This window comes from Phascolarctos cinereus, unplaced genomic scaffold (assembly GCF_003287225.1).
Source record: "Phascolarctos cinereus isolate Bilbo 61053 unplaced genomic scaffold, phaCin_HiC Scaffold_9;HRSCAF=440, whole genome shotgun sequence".
NCBI lineage: Eukaryota > Metazoa > Chordata > Mammalia > Diprotodontia > Phascolarctidae > Phascolarctos > Phascolarctos cinereus.
In genome coordinates, this window is record NW_027556402.1 from 208,653,691 (window position 1) to 208,670,797 (window position 17,107).

A 17,107-nucleotide genomic window follows, 5' to 3' on the forward strand; every position below is an offset into this window, starting at 1 on the left:
TATCTATTTTCTGTAGATTTTTCTGAAATTACTGCTGACTCTGCTTTTTTAAATTCGCCTGAAGTTTCATAGATTGTGCTCTAGACCAGGGCTTCTTAAAATTTTTCCACTTGTAACCCCTTTTCACCTGAGAAATTTAAAAAAAAATTTTTGAGACCTCAGGTATATATAAAACAGGTATTCAAGTCAAATAATTACTGATAATCATAAAGAAATTTATTTTAAAATAGTTCTTTGGTATACTATAATTTTATTAATTTATTAAAGATGAAAGCAAATTTACATACTAATGAGATGGATGTGCTTGTTTATTTTTACATAAAGAATTAAATCTTGGCAGAATGTTTGATACTGCAGGACATACATAGGAGGTGCAGTATGTAGAGTATCTTCCAACATTTTTCAGAGTTGATCAGTATTTTGATTTTATAATGATCAATGCTGAGAATGCCACTTCACATAAATATATGATACAAAATGGCAGAAGTGTATTTAGGACTATTTTAGAAATTATTGGAAATTCTGTCCTTCTCCCAAGCCAAAATTCATTGGACAGTAAAAACACTGCAGTTCATAACATATAGTCTCAAATCTGTGCTGAAGTATTTCTGGCAGTATTTGTTGGTGTTGCGTGGCAAGATGGCATGCAAAGTGCGCAAGTTGTGTGTTCAGAACTAAGGCTACAGTGAAATTGTGCAATGCAACATGGGCAAGTGCTGTCAGAAACACCTCAGATTCATTACGTGTTTGATTTTATTTAATTTTGATTAATTTTTGGTTGTTGCGCATTCAGAAACCTTTTACTGTTGCCACATTTTTCATGATCCCCACATCCAGTTACCACATCCCCCATGGGGAGTTGTGACCCACAGTTTAAGAAGTACTGCTCCTCATACTATTTGCTCTCATTTTTTTGTTTTGTTTCTTCTTTCTCATGTTTCCTCCCATTGGTTCTAATTCTTCTTTACAACATGACTAACATGAAAATATGATTAATATGAATGTGTATGTACAGCCTGTATCAGATCACATGCCATCTTGGGGAGGGAGGAGGAGAAAAATTAAAAATTCAGTCTTATGGATGTGAATGTTGAAAACTAAAAATAAATTAATGAATTCTTAAAAAGAAGCACTGCTCTAGACTGTCTTTTTAATTCTATGTGAATCTTCGTTTCTGTTGTTTTTCTTATAAATAACATATTGTTGGATTTTTCTTTCAAATCCATTCTGCTATCATCTTCTGTTTTATGGGTGAATTCATTCTCTTGATGTTCATGATTATGGTCGTTAATTGTATTTTTCCTTCTTCCCTCTATCTTGTACTCTTTCTTCTCTTTGCCCCCATCCTTCTCCTTATAAATAAGAAAGTGGTAGAAGAGAAGTTTGCCTAGCACTTGTGATTTATACATAAGCTAATTTATTTCTACCCCCTTAGTTTTCTTCCCTTTGCCTCATTCCTTTTAATCTCCCCTTTACATTTTCTCCTCACTCTAGAGTTTGTTTTGCTTATGACTAATCTGCCTCACATTAAGGTGGCACAGTGGATAGAGTACCGGCCCTGGATGCAGAAGGACCTGAGTTCAAAATCCGTCCTCAGATACATAACACTTACTGGCTGTGTGATCCTGGGCAAATCACTTAACCCTATTGCCTACCCAAAAAATAAAAAAATTTTAAAAAAAAGTCTTTCTCCTTGCTAAAGCAAACCTCTACCTCTCATTCTATCTCATTCTATCCTATCTCCTTCAGGAAATTGCCCCCCTCTATCTTCACTACTCTTTCACTTATTTCCAATCTCTTCTTTCCATTGGCTGCTTCCTTACTGCCTATATACATGTCCATGTCTTCCCCATCCTCAAAATAACCCTCACTTGATCCTTCCATCCCTGCTGTCATCTTATATCTCCTGCCTTTTGTGGCTAACCTCCTTGAGAAGGCTAGCTGCAATAGATGCCTCCACTTTATGTCCTCTTACTCACTTCTTAAGCCTTATAGTCTGACTTCTAACTTTATCATTCAACTAAAACTACTGTTTCCAAAGTTACCGTTGATCTCTTAATTGCCAAATCCAAAGATCTTTTCTCAGTCCTCATCCTTCTCAGCCCCTCTGCAGCCTTTCACACTATTGATCACCCTTTTTTGCTTGAAACTCTTTTATCTAGGTTATTAGGGCACCACTCTCATTGTTCTCCTTCTACCTAGGCTTTTCCTTCTTGGTCTCATTTGCAGATCTTTGTCTGGGTCATAGCCTTTAACCACGAGTGTCCCACAGGACTCTATCCTGGACCCTCTTCTTTTTTCCATCTATATTGTTTCATTTGGTGATCTCAAACCTGCTTATCTGGCACTAACTTGTCTGCTGACTCTAGGTGTCATCCTTAACTTTTCACTATTCCTCACCCCCTATAGCCAGTCTGTTGCCAAGGCTTGTAGATTTTGGCTTTGAATTATCTCTTGAGTATTCTCCGTCTCTTCTGTGATAATGCCACCACCCTGGTATGGGCCTTCATCTTCTAACTCCTGGACTATTTCAGTAGTCTGCTAGTTGATCTGCCAGCCACAAATCTCTCTCCATTCCATTCCATCCTGCCAGAGTGATCTTTCTAAAGATCATATCACTTTCCTACTCAGTAAACTCCAATGGTTCCTTATCTCCAGGGTCAAATGTTTGAAATCCTCTGGTGTTCAAAGTCCTTCATAACCTGTCTTCTCCCCCAACCCTTTCCAGGCTTCTTACACCTTAATTCCTTCTTTTCCCATATATTCATTAATCCAGTGTCACTGGACTCTGCTGTTCCTGTAAATAAGACAAAACCATCTCCTGATTCCAGGAATTTTAATAGCTGGCTGACCTTCACGCCGAGATTGTTCTTGCTCCTCATTTCAGCCTCCTCTCTTCTTCTGTCTTCCTTCATGACCCACCTAAAATCCTACCTTCTACAGGAAGCCTTTGCCAGTCCCTCTTAGAGTGCCTACTGTCTGTTGATTATTTCCTATTTATTCTAGATATAGTTTGTTTGTACATAGTTGGTTACATGTAGTCTCCCCCTTTAGACTGTGATATCCTTAAGGACGGGGGCTGTCTTTTTCATCTTTTTGCATCCCCACCACTTAGCACAGTGCTAGGCACATAGGAGGTGCTTAAAAAATGCTTATTGAGTGTCTGACTAATCCCTTCCCTATCTTGTCTTCCCTGTCATATTTCCTCTTCCCTCTCCCTGTCTTCTCTTATTTCCTTGTTTAGTTTGATGTATTTGTACCGGGGGTGGGTGGGTGGGTGTGTGTGTGTGTGTGTGTGTGTGTGTGTGTGTGTGTGTGTGTGTGGTGTGCGCGCGCGTGCGCGTGTGTGTTTTCAGCTTTCCTTTATCCAATTCAGATGAAAGTGAGGTTCATGGGATGGTCAATCCTTCCTTTCTTCCTCCATGTTTGAATAATCTTTTTCACATATACCCCTGTACATGAGACATAGGGGTTTTTTTTCTTTCCTCCTTTCTTCCTGTCCTTTCCAAGACTATCAAAACAGAACAAAACCACCCTCAGACCTTTGAAGATATTAAGGTTCTAAGTCTTGGCTGCCTGTTAGAATATAAACAATTCATCTCCACATAATCTTTTTCCTTTGGCCAAATGTATGTACCTTTCTCTGTTTCTCTTCTGCATTTCCCTTTCAAAATGTCTCCTCAGTTTTGGCCTTTTCATCATGATTGCTTGAACATGCTGTATTGCATTAAAAATCTATCATTCCTCATCTCCCCCCCCCCCATCATACTTGTTTTGTCAGATAAATTGTTCTAGGTTTTAAACCTTTTCCTTTTTGGAATGCTGTATTCCAAGCCCTTCTCTCCTTTATGGGTGGACCTGCCAGGTCTTCTTTCATCCTAACTGTGGTTCCTTAATATTTGAATTTTTTCCTTTTTGGCTGCTAACAGTATTTTTCTCTTTGATCTGAAAGTTCTGGATTTTGGCTATGATATTTCTGGGAGATTTCATTTTGTAGTTTTCTTTAAGAAGGTGGCCAGTGAATTCTATTTCATATTGCCTTCTGATTCTAAAAAAATCTAGGCAGCTTTAATGAATAATTTCTCGAAATGTGGTATCCAGACTTTTTTTTTTGGGGGGGGAGGTCATGATTGTGCAGGTATTTTGCTTCTTAGAACATCTCTCCTTGAATTGTTTTCCAGGTTGTTTTTCATTGATCTTATATATATTCTTTTTAAGTTTTTTGTTATTTCATTGTATTTTTGTTTTCTGATTAGCACATTCTAATTTTCAGGATATTCTGTTCTTGGGTGAAGTTTCCCACTCTCAGGTCTAAGATACTAATTCTCCTTACCATATTCAATTTTGTATCACTTATTTCATTTCTTCCAGTTATTCTTGTAGTCCTTCTGGCAAGAATTTTTTTTTTCTCCTCTGAGACTCTACTTTTACTTGCAGATTTATTCTCCTTCTGGGTTAACTCTAGGGATTTGTAATCTGTGTTCATTAAACTTGTTTTTCAAAATATTTTGACAACTATATTTCAGTATAATTGATTTCTTTTGTAATTTTATGTATTTTATTTTAAAATATTATTCTGAGGATTCCATAGACCAGCAGATTGTCAAAGGGGTCCATGACATAAAAATTGGTTAATAACCGCATGATTTATCAAAACCTCAGGTGTTTCTATTTCTTCACTGTCTTTGGATTTTTATTCAGTCTGCTTATATCACCAGCCTCAGTGTCTGGTTTGGGTGCATATGCTTGAATGATACTCTGTTCTTGTACTCTTGGATGGTATGTGCAGGCCCTGCTTTGTTGTTAGAATGGTGGCTAAAGACTAGGTCCCACTGTCTACAGGAATTATTTGGCTTTGTCTCCTGCTCCCTAGGCTACCATATGTAATGTTGGTCAGGGACTGCTTAGCTTCTCTCCTGAACTTTGTAAGCAAGCTAAACTCTCAGCTTCTTCTTCCTGATCTCTATAGCAATAAATGATTACTACTACCCATATACACTGTATTCCCAGTTTTTTGATTCTTGAAGCTTAATTAGGAGAATGGATGCCACAGAAGAAAAATCAGGAAAACAAAGCCCTCATACAAAGAGGCAACAAAATCTTTGTTTCTTCTGTTTTATAAATGATGTTTCCCCCTAAACACAGGAATGTATCAAACATCATTTAAGAGCTGTACTATTTAGGAAATAGAGTTTCATATTATCAGTCATTTTATGTAGTTTTGCTCTTGCATTTTTTTTAGATGACACTTGTAAGGAAATAAAAGCCTGGTAGTAACATTTAAACTACTTATACTTAGTTCAAAATATTTTATTCTTTTTGAGGATGAAATAATAAAAGAAATCAAACACTGCATACCCCACCCCATGTCCCAGTATTCTCTGTGTGCACTTTGTGCAATGAAGGCATGCCCTGTTTATGAATTAAACACTTCTATTTTGAATGTCCTTTACAAAGAAATTAAAATTCATTGTTGTACATATCTTTATATCTGTTGTATACTAATGTTGATGATGCTTGTAAAAATGGTGAATATCTTTCTATATTCCTTTTCCTCTTAAAACTTTATTTTAAAAGTGCACGCTGTTTGCAATATTCTAATAGGATTTCGTTCATAGTAATGCTTTTAGACCTTTCTAAAAATGAACAATGGTATATGGGAGTGAAAAAAAGTAAGCAAAATATTCAGTATAGAAACATTCTTTAAATCCAGCTTTAACAAGCAATTTTTTTTTAAATTAACAGATTGAGGACCAACTTTCCACATACTGATCGAATCACAAATCCAGGTTATGTGCTAAGCCCAGTTATGATGCAGAGAAACACGTGTGGAGAGAATTCTAGTGTGAAGGTCTCCATAGAAATTGAAGGATTTCAACTACCAGTTACTTTTACATGTGATGGTATGTCTTAAATACTTGTGTTGGGTTGACTTTTTCTGAGTGAAAGGTAATAGATATTTGGAAATAAGTGTCAGTGTTGTAATTCTTTTAAATTAATTATCATTAAATTCTATTACTTAGCAAATTGTCGTTTATTTGGATAACTTTTTGGGTTGTCCTATTGATCTAATGAGTACCTAGTTACTTTAATAAAAAATTTTGAATTTTATTATGTTATTTGGCTCAGGTTCAAATGCATGAGATAGAGATGCTAATTAGAAGCTTCTTCAGCTCTTAAATGTTTTTGCCTTTGTGATTTTATGTAGAGAATGCATACTTTTTCTTTAGTTTTAGCCCTATCTTCTAGGTTAAGTATCCTTTGTACACTGACATACTCCATTACCTCAGCCACTCCTGCCCCAAATTTTCTAAGTGACTCCTTTCTTTTAATGACTTTTTTTTTTACCATAATCGGATGTATTTTTATAGTTATAAACTTATAAACTTACCAAAAGCAACAGGAATATAGCCAAGGATTAACTAGAACTCTAAGATTTCATTATAAGTGTTTTAGTTTTAATAAGATTCTCTCTGTAGAAAAAGTTTTTAAACTTATACATACATCAAGCTTTGGTCTAAAATTTTGCTATTCCTTTCTCTAAGCGTGCTAGATCTGGAGAATATTGAAATACTTGTTCATGTTCCTTTTTGTCTTGTACTTTTAATGACCTTCTTTAAATTATAAGCCTCCGAGAAACAAAAATACCAATCAAATGCAGGTGTTCCAAACCAGTAACTTAAATTAACTTTCAGTTTAGAAGTTAAAGATTATATAGGTTTGATATGTTAAATTTTTTTGAAAATTAAAGTCTAAGTACAGTAAGCATTAATTTTGTCCAGTAAAGTAATATTGGCTCAAATAGCTCAAAGGCAATATTTGGTTGGTAATACATAATTAAACATTGGCTGCAAATGTATAACTTGTATTAAAGTATGACTAATGTTATGTAATGACCTAGCTATTCTTGAAAAGGATTTAAAATGTTAACTGTTTTGCTAAACTTAATTTACAAGTATAAAGCTTAATATATATCTTCATGGAGAAACCCTACCAAATTATGTTGTTAGAAGGTGAATGTAACCATAGTTTGTTGAAGACTAGTACCCATTATGGATGATTAGGTAGGATTCCTTGTTGTATTTTTATTAATCTCTACACCAAGCTATTCCATTTTTTGGTGTGAGGTTCAGGTATAGTTACTCTAAATAATTGCCAATACCAAGCTTATTATGGGTTACTCTAATTTAAAAAAAAATTTTTTTAAGTAGTAGTAGCAGCAGCACTTGTTGGTATTTACTAAGACTTTGAGGCAGACAGTAATATACACATTCTTATGTGTTTATATAATCTTCCATAATTTACTCCATGTAAATCTACTCTGATACCTAATCATGACATGGAAGTGACTGGGTTTTTGCAAGCTTTGTTAAGGGTCTGCCACTCTGGAAAGGCTCTGAAGATGTGCTTCATGTTGGGGTGTGTCTGTATCTTGTCTGAGGACCAGCCTGACTGTTCAGAGAGGCTTACTACCAGGGAGGCCACAGGGTGGTGGTGTCAACTCTCCAACACCTTATACTAAGTTAAGGAGGGGTTGTTGCATTTGCGGAGGAGAATTACCCACATTGATGTCTTTAAATTGAGCAGTCTTTATTAAAAAGTAAACTACTTAAGGGCAGAGTTTGTCTTACTTCTGTATTTGCTGTGCCTTACACATTGTAGACATTAAATGAACAAGCATTAATTTATAGTTACTAAATACTTTGTGTACGTGGTTATTTTATTGTCACAATACACTATGAGGTAGGAAGTGCAAATATTATCCTCATTTTAAAGATAAGAAAACTGAGGCTTACAGAGTAAGTGGTTTGCCCAGGTTTCATACAGCTTGAAAGTAGCAGAACTACGTATCAGATCTTCTGACTAATAATGTTCTTTCCACTATTACACTATACTGATCTGCTCCTTTTTATGACCTACCATAAACAGTTTTGTTCCTGTATACAAATGGCATCTTCTTCATAGGAGTATGTGTTAAAAAAGTGATCTTTTTGATTTAAAAGCAACTGTCTGTGTAAAAAGGTGTATGTAGTTAAATGAGCAAAACTAGTTTGACATGTAACTCCTTTTTTTATAGTGAGTTCTACTGTTGAGATTATAATAATGCAAGCACTTTGCTGGGTCCATGATGACTTGAATCAAGTCGATGTTGGCAGCTATGTCCTTAAAGTCTGTGGTCAAGAAGAAGTGCTACAGAAGTAAGCATGATTATTTTGTTACTGTTTTATGGGTCAGTATTTGCTCTTTAGTGTAAAATCTTCTAATACTTAAAGATGCCTAGTTAAAAATTACGAGTGTTACTGTAATATACATAAAACATGAATTCTATTTAAACTTTTATATGCATATAATTATTTGGACTGTTAGTCTCCATAAACATATCATAATGAGGTTGCATTCTACTTCAGTAGACATGGTTCTGTGGTTTGTTACTTTTCAGTTGTCAAACTTGGTTTGTTTTCAGTGGCTTATCGTGAATATCTTGTTTTTCTTTTTGTCTCATTTACTTAACAAGTAATTTGTTACATCTAAGCATTTTTTAGGGCAGCTAGGTAGTACAGTGATAGAATCCTGGGCCTGGAATCAGGAAGACCTGAGTTCAAATGTGGTCTCAGAGACTTAGCAGCTTGTGATCCTGGGCAAGTCACTTAACCCTGTTTGCCTTAGTTTTCTTATCTGTAGAAAGAACTAGAAAAGGAAATTACAAACCACTGCATTATCTTTGCCCCAAAAAACCTCTACTGAAGCCATAAAGAGTTGAACGCAACTGGAAGGACAGAACAGCGTGTTAAGCCTTTTTTGTTGCATTCATCTTATTGCTTTTAGTTTTTAGTCATTTAGAAACATCCGTCTACTTTTTGTACATTTGCTTTGAATACATCTCTCCTGATAGAATACATCCTTTAGTTCCATATGTTTGTTTTTAAATTCATAGTTACTAAGTTACTCTTAAGGCTTTCTGCTGATGCTTTCTGCTTATTTTACCATGTAGCTCAACTTCTAGTGGTTACATTCACTTCAGTGAAGCAGTAACTTTTTTTGGGTCTTATATTTATAATTTTTAGTTTGATTTAAAGAATATTGCTAAATGATTGTTCTTTTAACAGTAACTATTGCCTTGGAAGTCATGAATATATTCAGAACTCCCGAAAATGGGACACAGAGATTAAACTGCAGCTTTTGACCTTTGATGCAATGTGCCGAGATCTTGCTCGAACAGTAAGTATATAACATTTGCTTTTGGTTGAATTTTTAAAAAAAAAAATTAAATTGATTTCTAAAACTAATTATTATCTTTCAATAACGGTTAATAAGAACAACATCCTTAAACTCCAGCATTGAATTTGGGGGATAATAAATGATACTAATTTTTGTCCCAAAAGGATTATTTCTAGGGAATCATGTTAGCCTACTGTGGTTCTTAGGCACAAGATTTGAAAATTAAAGTGAAAGTAAAAAGTACTGGTTGTGTCTTGTACTTTGCGGTACAAAGAGCAAGAGTTGGAAGAAGAAAAAAAATAAGGACTTGATTTCTTGGTATGAGAGAGAAGAGGGACTTTTATAACTAAAAGCTCTTGTACTCCTGACAGTTGAAGAAAACATTTTTCTAAATTAGCATCATCTGTTAGAAGCTAGTACTCTAATTTGATTACTCTTCTGATGTTAAAAGAGAATAAAATGCAAAAAGGTAAACTGTTTATAATATTGTTACTATTTATATCTATCTGCTAAGTATCAAGTGCTAGGAACACAAGTACAAAAAAAATGTAACAGTTACTACTTGGAATGAGTTTACATGGGGGGGTGTAGATATATGTATTGATGTGTGTGTGTAGATATATACACAAATAGGTATAGCATAAACATAAAATTAATAATTGTATACATACAAAGTAGTTAAATAAAAGGGAATTTTGGAGGGAGTAGTCCAGCAGTTGGGAGTAGGAAAGGGGCTTTGTGTAGAATATGGTGCCCAAGCACTGTATGGGTTGAGATAGGGAAGGAGTGCATTTCAGGCATGAGGGAAGGCTGGTGTTGTAAGAGGCCAGTTTAGCAGAGTACAAAAGTGAGGATAACACGCAATGCGTTAGACGAGGGTAGGTTGACACCAGATTGTATAGGGCTTTAAACAGAGGAGTTTATATTTTATTTTGGAAGCAATAGGAAGCCACTGGAATTTGTGGAATAGGGGAGTTACATGGTCATATCTGTATATAAGGAAAATTTCTTTGGAAGCATTTTGTAAGATGGATGGGAGTGATGGGAGATTTTAGGCAGGGAGACCACTGAGGAGCCTGTTGAAATGAGGGCTTGAAGTAAAGTGGTAACCAAACTATATGAGTGGAGGGAAGGGGTCACATGTTAAAGAAGTCATAAAGACAGAAATGACAAGATCTGGCAGATGGTTAGATATATGGCACATGAAGGATCATGTGGAGAAAAAAATAATGTCAAGATTACAAACCAGTAAAACTGGGAGGTTGTTGGTACCTTTGACAGAAATAGGTAAATTTGGAAGTGTGGAGGATTTAAGGAGGGAAATGCTTGAGGATAAGGTGTTTTGAGGACATCCAGTTTGAAATATATTATCATCATCATCATAATTTTTATAGTGCTTACTGTATGTCAGGCTGTAAGTTCTTTACAGTGATCTCATTTGATCCCACACAACTGTGAAAGGTAGATGCTATTATCATCTCCATTTTACAGATGGGAAAACTGAAGCAAACACAGATTAAGAGACTTGCCAAGGTCATGCAGCCAGTAAGTGTTTGAGACTGTGTTTAAAATTTGAGTCTTCCTTATTCCAGTCCCAGCATTCTATCCATTGTCATACTTACCTGCCAGTTGGTGGTTGTAGTGGGACTGAAGCTTGAGAAAATAAGACTGAATATGTAGATTTGTAAATCTTCTGTATAGTTGGTAGATGGTAGTTAAATCCGTGGGAGCTCATTCGGTTACACAAAGAGAGTGTAGAGGGAAAAGAAAGCCAAAGACAGCACCTTGGGGAGCACCTGTAGTTAAGGAGTGTATAATTTGGATGCTGATATAGGAAAAGAAATGGAGGAAAAGCAGGTTGGAGGAGAACCAGTTGAGAGGAGTAAGTGTCTAGGAAGAAAGGGTGTTCGGCAGTATGAAATTCAAAATATCCATTGAAAATTAGTATTGAGAAAAGACCTCAGGGGCAGCTAGGTGGTGCAGTGCACAGAGCTCTGGTCTTGGAGTCAGGAGGAGCTGAGTTCAAATCCAGCCTCAGACACATGACACTTACTAGCTGTGTGACCCTAGGCAAGTCACTTAACCCCGATTGCCTCACGAAAAAGAAAAAAAAAAGACCTCCAAATTTCACAGTTAAGAAATGATTGAAAATTTTGCAAAGAGCAGTCTTAGTTGACTGATATTAAAAACCAGATTGCAAAGGATTAAGAAGGGGGATGAAAGGCATGGAAATTGAGATGGTGAGTACAGACTTTTCCAAGGAGTGTGGCTGAGAAAGGGAATGAGAAATAAAGATTGATAGCTTGGGGAATGGTACTTTCTGGTAAAGTTTTTTTTTTTTACTAAGTTTTTTATTGATAAGAAATGCTTTTTTGAAAAAGTTTTTTTAAAAAAGAAGAGGAAAAAATCAACAGAAATTATCAATACATCAAAAATGTCTCAAAATAAGTACAGTGTACAACATCGTGGAGCTCCCACCTCTTGCAGAGGGGTAGATTTAAGATGGCGTCTCTTCTTTTTTTGAATCATGCCAGTGTTTTGTTCTTTGCAACGTTAGTGAAGGGCTTTTTTTTTTAAGGATGGCAGAAACTTGGGCATATTTGAAAGCAGCAGAGAAGGAATCAGTTGATAGGGAAAGGCTGAAGATTCTAAAGAGACTTTCACAAAATCTATCTTGTTCTAGCAGTCACAAATAAATACTGTTTTTAGTTTCTTAAGCAATAGCAGCCCCTGAGACTAATAGATAATTAAACTGGTAGCAACGGTCCACATTTGTTTATTATTGGGGAAAAAAGAATTGCAGAATTTCATGTCTCCTTCTCCATCTTATTTCACCATATCTTTATGCTGGCTGCCAGTTAGCCTCATTTAAAGGGAATTTTTGGTTGTGCTGTTACTACGTATAGACTTAGAACAGGAATTGGTTTTGTTCTCGAAGATATTTATATATTTGAACCTATACTTATCTACTTTCAAGTACCTTCTTTTGAAAATGTTTGTCAGAGGGGCAACTAGGTGGTACGTGGGTAGAGCACTGGCCCAGGAGTCCGGAGGACCTGAGTTCAAATCGGACCTCAGACACTTGACACTTACTAGCTGTGTGACCCTGGGCAAGTCACTTAACCCCAATTACCTCACCAAAAAAGAAAAAAGAAGTCAGAATATTAATCTCTACTAATCTCATAAGAAATCAAATTAGTTCTTAATATTTGGGTAATTATTACATCTTTAATTTTAAAAAACAAAGTACTCTATTGGGTCTGGCCAAAGGTGTTAGCCATCTACTTTAATAAACACATTTTTGTGTTTAGGCAGAAGATGATAAAACACCTACAGATTTAAGCAAATATCTACACCATATAGAAAATCCATTTAAAGAAGTCATGACAAGGTATGGTATTTAAGGCTTACTTTGTAAGCATTCAAACATGTTTAAGGAAATGATTATCTTACTTTTGTTGAATAAGCCATTAATATTTGTATATTGTCTCCTTCAGCCATAGTAGTTATTCTTTATTTCAGACATTCTGTTGAAGAACTTCTAGATACTTATCATAATCAAGTGGAGATGGCTTTTCAAAATGAAGTAAGTATTATTTTACATTTTTGGCTTGTTGGTTCCCAGATTCTTGCCAGTATTTTCACTTAAAATAGTTTTTGTTTAGAACTAAGCAATCTTAAAAGATTACAAAATGTTTTACAAGGTGGTTTATTCTGGAGATCCAAGTCTTTAGATTTGATGACTATTTTCCAGTTTCACCAATTATTGTAAATTACATACTTATTACCAAAATTTCATGACACTAAGGTAAGACTATGTCTCCCAATTTGACTTTATTTCAGAGAAGAATCTGTTCCAAAGAGTGATAGAGTAATTATTGGAACCCTTTAGTTTCAACTTAATTAACAATAAATAATGCTAGTCTTGTCTTATCTGATTCTACATTTTTAAAAAATCCCTTAAAAGTTAATGCAGTAGGCCTTGAAGATGAAAAAAACTTAACATTTTAAAAGATACTACAGAGAAAGTAAGTCATAGTAGATAGAGATGTAGACTCGGAGTCAGGAAGACCTGGGTTCAAGTTCTCCTTCTGGCACAAATACATTGTGTGACTCAGGGTAAGTCAGTTAACCTCCAAATGTCCCAGGCAACTCTCTAAGGGTGAAAGATGCAAAGTTGGTGCTGACCTGCCTTGATAGAGGATTTTCCTCACTAAAAGTTTCCCTATAAGAATGGTCTGGTTTAAAAAAGAAAAGTGGAGATGAAAGACATCTTTCCAGTAAGTTTCAGCCATTCTGTAATACTGCTCTTAAGTGAATTGTGTAATTGAGGGAGTGATGGAGGTGTTCAAATTCTTGCTTTCACAGACTGATTTTATAGCAGTGTTCTATTTGCGTGTTATTGAATACTAAGTTATCTGAAAAGGTTGTTTGTTAGTGATAAGCTATTGTTGGAAAACAAATAATACTGAAGGAAAGACTTTAAAGGTTTAAAAGAATTTGATAAATGGTTCAAACATGTAGTTCTAAAAGTCACTTCTCCAAAACTCAGTGTTTTTAGTGTCCATATCTAAGTTTTACTCATATGTGACAGAGTTCCTTAAGCCTTTTTGGATGACATTTTAATTATCAGAGTTTCTTGAAACAAAACAGAAAAAAAAATATTACTATTAATAGCCAAAAGAAAAGCATGCACTATTCCTATGAGAGGGCATCTAGGTGGTAAAGTGGATAGATCCCTGGGCCTAGATTCAGAAAGACCTGAGTTCAAATCAGACATTTAATAGCTGTGTGACCATGGGCAGGTCACTGAATCCTGTTTGCCTCAGTTTCCTCATCTGTAAAATGAACTAGAGAAGGAAATGGCAAAACCACTGTAGTATCTTTGCCAAGAAAACCCCAAATTGAGTCCTGAAACATTGGACGTGAGTGAAACAGCTGAACAGCAAAAACAATTCTATGAGGGTGTCTTATTCCAAAATTAGCATAAAAACTATCTTCCACTTTTTATTAACTTTATATTTTATTGGACCTAACAAGCTCACACAACGTCTTATGGCTGCAAAATACTTTATGTATATTTTTATCATTTGATCCTCAGTACAATACTGTGAGGTAGGTATAGTGTAAAGATGAGACTTTACAGATGAGAAAACTAAGACTGTAAGAAATTAAGTGACTAACTTGCCCAAGATTATAGTGTTAGTGACACAATTAAGCCTCAAATCCATGTTCTAAAGACAATAATAGATGTTGCATTTAACTAGTATCTGATAGCAAAGTAGGAATTTGTTAGGCCTTTTCTCTCCTATTTTGGCACGGTGAAAAACACTGCAAACACAGATTTACAGTATGGCTTCCTATAAACTAGGAAATTGTATAACTAAAAGAAAATGGTCAAAACTGGTTTTATAATTCTTGTTAGCCCTTTTAATTTTTTTAACACCAAAGTGAGTCTATTTATCACCAATTCTTTAAAAGGCTAAACTGTGACTTCATATCTGAAGCTCTTTTAAATTCTTTGCTTTTGACTTTTTCACCTTCTTTTTCAGAACCAACATAAAGCAGTAGATCAGATAATCAAAGCAGTAAGAAAAATCTGTAGTGCTTTAGATGGTGTAGAGACTCCAGCCATTACAGAATCTGTAAAGAAACTAAAAAGAGCAGTTAATCTTCCAAGGAGCAAAAGTGATGAAGTGAGTAACTCCGCGTAATTTTTACATTCTTTATGAAATAACATGCCTGCCCCCAAATTAGGATAGCATGCTTTCTGGTAGGCAGAATATTATTACTTTAAGTTTGCTAAAAATCCAATATGGAACCTCATCTATTAAGAAGGTTATTGTATGGTAACCTGTTCTAGAAGAGGATCTGCTTTTCATGTTCTAGGGTCTAAAATATTGTGTAGAGTCTAAAATATTGCCTCCCTGAGGTGATCACAGAGATCGTAATGATATTGATGTCAGAGGGTATTGACAATGTTGAGGGGGAGGTATTGAGGAGGTCCCTGGAAGGAGACTGATGATCCCAGGCACCAGTAAGGATTCCTAGAGAGTGAAACTGAGTAGGATACCAACCTAGGGACTCTCAGAAGTGGCTTTAACATTGCCCTAGGCTCCAGAAGTTAGTAGAAGGGTACCCTTGTATTTAGCAGGGATCTAGTTTAGGAAGAGAGCAAGTGGAGGTGGTTCTCATAATCTGCCTTTACTTGCATACAGTATGTAGGTAGGAAATTTACATGGCACTTGAATCAAACTTTAGGTATAATTGACTCATTCATTCTTATGTTGGGAATATATATGGAAAACATCAAAACCAAAAATTATTTATTCAGAGATTTCCATAGCAGAATTGTATGTAAAAAAAAAATTGGAAGCAATATAAGTAGCCAACTATAGTGAAGTGGCTTAAATATATTAAAGAACATTCATGTAAAGAAAACAAACATATAACTAAAACCAACAGTTTTGAAAAATATAAAGAAATTTGGAAATACTTATGGAGGATTGCAAAGTCAAAAAAGTAGAACCAAAAGAAGACTATTGACTAACTATGGCTATAAAAGAAGAAAAGTGAATGAAAATGAATGGACAAAGAAGCCTGATGGGTACTTAAAAGGGGAGTGTCTACAAAGCTTCAGATTTAGTTCTGGCTTTGCCATTGATTAAGCTGTGTAATATACCTTTGGCAAACCAGGAAACCTCAATCTATTCCTTCATTTATAATGTAGAAGTTGGAGCAGATGATATCTGAAGTTAAAGCTTTTAGTTCCAACACTTGATGAGGTTCTGGTGAGGTTGTGGTGAGAATAGAGAATCAATTTGAGAGGGATGAAGTTAAGGGAGAGATGGAAGAAGAGGAGGTGATGTTCAGTCAAATTTCATAGTTATGGATGATGGAGTTGGGACATGTGTGAGTGATGAGATCTAGGCTATGACCGTTGCAGTGTGTGGCTGAGGTGGTAGCTTTGAGGCATTGAGAACTGTGAAGCAAAGGCATTTGAGGGGACAGCAGCATGTCAGTTGAAGTCCCCAAGAATAAGGACAGGGATTAGGATGGAAAGACAACTTGGAGCCAGGTTCTGAACTTCTTGAGAAAGTAAGCAGAATGGCCTTGGTCCATCAGTATCTGGTTGTTGTCATATACTTTGACAAAGTAAAATACCAAGGAGGAATGGTTTCTAGTGTTTAGGGGTTTAGGGAATGATAGTTCAGGGAATGACAGTACTAGAAGTATACCCACTCCTCCTGTTGAATAGTGCTTCTGGGGCATGAGAAAAGGTACATCTAGTAACATTGAGTGTTGCCAGCAAGTTAGTGTTGTCTTGGTGGGAGCCATGTTTCTGTGTTTGCAAGGAACATGGAAAAAAGAAAGACCATTTGTTAACAGTAGAACCACTATTTCATAGGATGCAGTGTGATAGAGAAGGAATAAAAGAGAAGCTAAGGTCTTTTCAATTACAGAGAGGGGTTTGGGTTATAAAAGAATGGTTAGTTAATCGTTTTAGTTTTCCTTGAGGGAAAGGCTAATGCTAATGCTATCGGACAGTATTAAAGGGTTTTGTACATAAGACAGCAGTAGAATTCACTTTTCTACTAGTAGGGTAAAATGAACATTTAAGTAAAATGAAAGTTTAGGCAAAATGTTTTGCATACAAAGAAGAGCTTCAGTTTCTTTGAGCAGTTAATTTTCTTTGCTATTCAAAGAAGTACTGCTGACATCTCTAGAACTGCCATAACACAACACAAAATCTTGGATATAGGTGAGGCACAAGAGTATTGTCTTTTGGGGCCAGGGGAAAGGGGGAGAGCAGGTCCATTTCTAAGCTGTTTTGTTGCAGTAGTGGAACAGATCAGAATAGATTGGTATAGTAATTTCTAATCATTTT

General features: G+C 35.6%; 1 protein-coding gene across 3 annotated transcripts in view; it reads left to right on the forward strand.

Moving 5' to 3' along the window:
• PIK3C2A (phosphatidylinositol-4-phosphate 3-kinase catalytic subunit type 2 alpha) overlaps nt 1-17,107 on the forward strand; it is a 148,805-nt gene that overhangs the window by 73,870 nt on the left and 57,828 nt on the right. For all 3 annotated transcript variants that reach the window (XM_021005325.2, XM_021005324.2, XM_021005327.2), the window contains 6 exons: nt 5,746-5,903; nt 8,078-8,198; nt 9,108-9,219; nt 12,531-12,610; nt 12,742-12,805; nt 14,772-14,915. In XM_021005325.2, the coding sequence (XP_020860984.1) occupies nt 5,746-5,903; nt 8,078-8,198; nt 9,108-9,219; nt 12,531-12,610; nt 12,742-12,805; nt 14,772-14,915 (679 nt within the window). The remainder of the gene's footprint in view (nt 1-5,745; nt 5,904-8,077; nt 8,199-9,107; nt 9,220-12,530; nt 12,611-12,741; nt 12,806-14,771; nt 14,916-17,107) is intronic.